This window comes from Lactuca saligna, chromosome 6 (assembly GCF_052625555.1).
Source record: "Lactuca saligna cultivar CGN05327 chromosome 6, ASM5262555v1, whole genome shotgun sequence".
Lineage (NCBI taxonomy): Eukaryota > Viridiplantae > Streptophyta > Magnoliopsida > Asterales > Asteraceae > Lactuca > Lactuca saligna.
In genome coordinates, this window is record NC_136422.1 from 154059125 (window position 1) to 154064734 (window position 5610).

The 5610-nt window shown below is 36.7% G+C and overlaps 1 protein-coding gene across 2 annotated transcripts; it reads right to left on the reverse strand.

Annotated features, from left to right (window-relative positions):
• Nucleotides 1-3026: 3026 nt before the first annotated feature.
• On the reverse strand, nucleotides 3027-5181 carry LOC145000166 (alcohol dehydrogenase 2-like). 2 transcript variants are annotated; one of them, XM_078959359.1, is made up of 10 exons: nucleotides 5115-5181; nucleotides 4969-5025; nucleotides 4746-4882; nucleotides 4614-4660; nucleotides 4209-4534; nucleotides 4042-4124; nucleotides 3879-3954; nucleotides 3633-3790; nucleotides 3381-3542; nucleotides 3027-3292 (listed from the first exon to the last, which is right to left on the reverse strand). In XM_078959359.1, the coding sequence occupies exons 2-10, from the start codon at nucleotides 5000-5002 to the stop codon at nucleotides 3176-3178; spliced, it is 1140 nt and encodes a 379-aa protein (XP_078815485.1). In that variant the 5' UTR covers nucleotides 5003-5025; nucleotides 5115-5181; the 3' UTR covers nucleotides 3027-3175. The 2 variants fall into 2 exon arrangements, with proteins under 2 accessions (XP_078815485.1, XP_078815484.1); XM_078959358.1 differs by lacking the exon at nucleotides 5115-5181 and having other exon boundaries at nucleotides 4969-5107.
• Between the last annotated feature and the right edge of the window lie 429 nt (nucleotides 5182-5610).

Genomic DNA, 5610 nt, shown 5'->3' on the forward strand with positions numbered 1-5610 from the left:
CTATAGCCCCCTCCTCACTTCAATCTCTTCAATCTTCAAGTTTCCTTCCAAAGAGCACACTATTCACTCTCTAAAGCTCTCTCTCTCTCTCTCTCACACACACACACACACACTAAAGAAGGCACTAAAGCACGACTAGGGTTTCTCTCTGGACATTAAGGATAACGAGGAAGGCCACAAATGAGCCATAAGTTCTTTCAATAGGGTACAAAACCCTGATAATTAGGGTTTTCCTTTACATCATCTACTCATTGAGTTGGGGCCTTGCAACTTGTCGAGCAGACACTAAGTCCCGCGTCCAATATCGATATCTACTCGTCGAGTCCCAGTGCAAAACCCTAAAAACTTGAAAAATAACTGATACCAGGAACAAGCGTTACACCTCTTTCTCTCTCTATATTCTCTAGCTTGAAAGAAAAATCAATCTCACCTAGAAATCGAATTTATTTCTGGTTTCGGGGAGTCTTGATCTAAAGAAATCAATTTCAATTTTGGTTATGTGGATTAATTTTGATTCTGGTTACAAGGGTTTTAATTTATATGGTTTATGAATTTTGCTTTTCATTTAGGGTTCATGATTTTGCTTTTCATTTTGATTTCCGGTATCAATTTTCCAATGAGTGTAGCAATGGTTTGGATGGTGGCGGTGTTTTGCAGGGTTGCAATGGGGGGTTTTAAACAGGTTAAGTAATGGTGTTGCATGGTTGCGGTCATGGTTTCCGATTTTAGTTTTGTGTTTCATTTGATTTATGCAAAATTTAGCTTTGGTTATTCATTTTCTGATGAGGATTGTAATGGGTGTGCGGTGGTGCAAGTGATCGATGAGGTAGGTAGTGATGTTGTAGGTTGCTAGAAGAGAAATGGGAAAGGGACGGTCGGTCCTTTTTTCTTTTGTAAAAAATGATAAATGAATAATGAAAAAAATAAAAAATAAATATATAAGGGTATTAGTGTCATTGTACTTCTTTTAAGGACTAAATCCGTAACAAAATAGAACCATAGAGATGGTCTGAGAGCAAAAAAAGGGCGTACATACCTGGATAGACTTTGGGCAGTTTTTTGGGCCTTGAGTCATTTTGGCTTTGGGCCTTGCTTTGTTGGGCCAACTATAGGAAGGGTAAAATAGTATTTTACCCATTGTAATGGGGAGATATGAATTAGAGCTAGAATTGCGGGAAACTGTCCTAATTATTGAATAAGCGTAATTTGGATGTGTTCAGTGTGAGGAACTCGGTATCAGTCTTTATGACTCTTTCATTTGTGTGATGGGTTGGGCCCAAGGGCATGCATGTAGGTTTGGGCCCAATTTCATGAGAGGGTTGGGCCCATTATTCTAGCATGGGCTACGCCCATTGTATAACGGGCTAGGCCTATTTGTATGTTGGGTTGGGCCCAATGAGTAGGATGAGCTAGACCCATCATTATGGGTTCAACCCAATGTGCGGGCTAGGCCCATTGATATGTATGCTATGTGGTATTTTGGGGAAACTAATTAAGCTTTGTGCTTACGGTTCATGTTTATAGTTTCAGGTACATCCGGTTCGAAAGGGAAGGGTCCGATGTGACTGCACAACATTCCCTAGATTTTATTCTGCATTGCTAATTTTTACTCTCTGCATTGCTAATTTTTACTCTCTTGATTAAATGTTATTTTTATCATGAATGGTTTTGAGAACAATTTGTTATATGAATTATTGTTTTAAAAATGAAAAATTTACCTTAGATTTTTGGGACGTTAAAGTTAAGGACAAAACACGTAATTTTAACTAAATCATAATGACAATTTTAGTAATTTACTCATTATTTTATCCAACACAATATACAACATAAGGGTAATATGGTCTTTTTTCATTATTCACCACAGTCACTGAATGATATAATCAAACAACATAGTTTCAATGGGATATGTACTCAGTCAGAAGTTCTAACTTAGTCAACATTAAACTCAGTCAACAACAATCAAATAACCTTTTTGAGAATACAAAACAACGAAATATTGCCATCCAAACAACATTATTACCATTCATAGCTATCAAACAACCTTTTTGAGAATCACATATGTTTTCTATTTTAGATAGGATATCAACCTCTTGATAATACCTTACTCGAATTCCAAAATTTAACACACACGTACTTTAACTTACCCTCCTATTCCACATTCCACGACGGTATGTACATGACTCATGGAGTCGACTCAGTGTAATAAACTATGAATCATCCACTCACATCACATGATAAAACTAATATGCACCACAAAATAAAATTGATGTTCGCCACAACATAAAGTTGTTATTCAATGCCTCCGAGGATTCTTAACCAATAGTATTTCACATACCATCAACCATAGCTTCTGGTTATTACTACCTACTTACACAACAACTAACACTCGTCAAGGGTAGACTACGATTACTCTCATCATCTATCGACTCTTGGGATACGATAATGAATAGCGATCCTGACAATTTCTAACCGACACCTTTGCTTTTAATCGTCCTTATAACATCGTTCTTGTAAATCAACATTACCACAATACCCTTGATAGATAAAAAGTGGGCAATTGAACTCCACTCGAGGTAGACCCAATGACATTATTGTGTCCAAAGTAAACATCTAGTACGTCTAAGTGGTTGTTATACAATCTTAGTTGTGTTAATATATAATGACTTTAAGATACACTTGTTACTTTGATGAATGTTTATTTAGATTCTAATTTATATTTATTTACCGAAATTTATAGTTGCTATTCTTATCCAATCCACGATGTTACATTAAGAGAGGTGATCATATACTAAAATATTAGATGGGAAAGCGTAGAAATCGTAATTATATACATATGGAGCTTAAGGTGACAATAAAACATCAAACCAAGGTGAGTTGCATGTTCGATTTTGCAGAATCTATGATATACATGAATGCTAAATGTTCAAGGTCTGCATAGTATCGTATCATGAACCGTTTAACATCCAAGTTCTATTAAATCGGTAAGAGGATTAAACTTTAAAACAAAAAAGCTATCTACTGCAGTATGATGAGAAAATTGGGATTTCATTACCAATACATTCATACATAATAAGATTAAAGAAGGCACTCGATGTGTTATCTATAATAAGATCAAAGAAGACTCGTCATATGTTATGAACCACAATACAACATTCTGAAAAACTTTCCCTTCCATTTATTCTCCCATCCGAATTATACATCGAAGACCTTCACCTTTAAGCATCAAATCAAAAGCCTTATTGATCTCAGAAAAAGGCACTTCATGTGTTATGAACTTCTCCAACTCAAGTTCCTGCACAAAATCATATCAACCAAACACTAGTTAGATTTCAATTCATCATTCTATTATAATTCAACTTTGAAGCTATAAAACGGGTTACCTTATTCATATACTTTTCAACCACAGAAGGAATATCTGATCGAGGTTTATAGTTTCCAAAAAAGGTTCCCTTCAGAGTCCTTTCGTTCAACAGATTCAATGGACTTGTCTTGAAAACAGCATCTTTATGTGGAACACCCACAAGAACAGCAACACCCCAACCCTGTAAAATTTTCAATGTTTGTTATTGTGTAATTAAACATGAATCATTAATTCATTATATGAGTGAGAGATGAATTGATTAAATTCATACATCATGAACACATTCGAAGGCAGATATCATAGCATCAATATGACCCGTGCATTCAACACTCCTGTCAACTCCTCCATTTGTCATCTCTGCAATCACTTCTTGTACTGGTTTCGTGTGATCTTTTGGGTTCACAAACTCTGTCACCCCAAATTTCTTTGCTGTTGAAGCCAAAAAAATTTACATTAGATTCATCAATCATATCATATGTCTAGTTTTTATTTACAATTTCATGCAGCAAAATCTTACCAAGCTCAAATCTGTTGGCATTGAGATCAACTCCAATGATCCTTGAAGCCCCTGAAATTCTTGCACCTTCAGCAGCCTGATCACAAACAAGAATCATTAGCTTTTTATTTTTTGGCCATGAATGAGCCTTTTTTGAGAAAGTTAAAAGTTCCATAAAACTCACAGCAAGCCCCACAGCTCCTAATCCAAAAATGGCGACTGATGAGCCTTTTTTAGGTTTTGCAACGTTAAGAGTAGCACCAAGACCTGAAGACACGAAGATTATTTAGGTTAAGAAAATACCCATTAGAATTGTAATCGGAGAATGTTGATTATAATTTGTTTTTCTACCTGTTGAGATCCCACAACTGAGGACACAGACTTTGTCAAGAGGAGCAAGAGGGTTGATTTTGGCAAGACAGCCGACATGAACGACTGTGTATTCACTGAAAGTTGAAGTTCCGACGAAATGGAAAATGGGTTTTCCGTTTATGGAAAATCGAGATTTTTGATCGTGAATCATGACTCCTCTATCGGTGTTGATTCTCAAAAGGTCACACATGTTGCTCTCTTCCGACTTACAGTGAGCACATTCTTTGCATTCTCCGGTGAAAACAGGGAGAACATGATCTCCGGGCTGAAGATCAGTCACTCCTTCCCCAACACTCTCCACGACCCTGTTCACGTCACTTAAATTGATCAGATTTTTTATCCGATTACAAACCCTTTTCTATTTAATACAAGAATAAAACTTACCCTCCAGCTTCATGTCCTAAAATTCGGGGAAACACGGGATTCTGACCCTGAAAAGTTCATAGGAAGGAAACGAAGATTCAGGATTTGAGTTTTTGACAGAGATTTAAGTAAAAGGGCCAGTAGATTGGTTACCTTGGCTTCCCAAAAGTAAACATCGGTGTGGCACAGGGAGGTGAACAGGATTTTGATTCGAACTTCCATTTTTTCGGGTGGCGCCACCTCCACTTCTTCAATCACTAGTGGCTTTCCGGCTTCCCATGCTACCGCCGCTGTCACATTTACACTCATCATCAAGCACCGTACCAAACTTTTTCTTCTTGATAGGGAAATCACAAAAGAAAAATGAAATGCTTACCTTTGCATCGAATCACCTGGTTAGTGCTCGACATTTAATCTTCTTGTTATCTGATCGCTGAAACAGAGAATTAAGTTTGCTAATTGCTTGATATGAAGGAATAATCTGAAAATTTGTGTATTTATAGGTCGAGGGAGTGAATATACCAAAACTGTAAACCGACCACCAGGTTTTGATTTGCCGGGTTTCCATCAATGAAGCCTTTGACAGGTCAAACCCACCGTTTAACGAAAACAAGAAACTGCAAAGTACCACTGATGGGTGGTTTTCTTTTGAAGAATATATAGATTGGGCCCACAGGGTCTACAACATTAAAAACATTGAGAGTAAATTACAACCTTGGTCCCTGTTATTTCTAATTTCTACCGTCCTAAGTCCAAAACTAAAGTTGTTTTCCAATTTTAGTTGTTATTTCATGTTTTTATCCATTTTTGTCCCTGGAATCGACATCGTTAAATTCTTGGTGATATAGACCCTCAGGGAAAATTGTGTATTACACCAAATGTTTTAAAAACCGGTTTTTTAGTTGAACCAGTCTGGTGATCGATTCCCGGTTAAATTGTCGATTCAATCAAAAAAGTTTTCTACATCTGACAGTGTTGTGTGTCGGCCTTTGAGTTCTGTACACTCTAAAAATGTTAA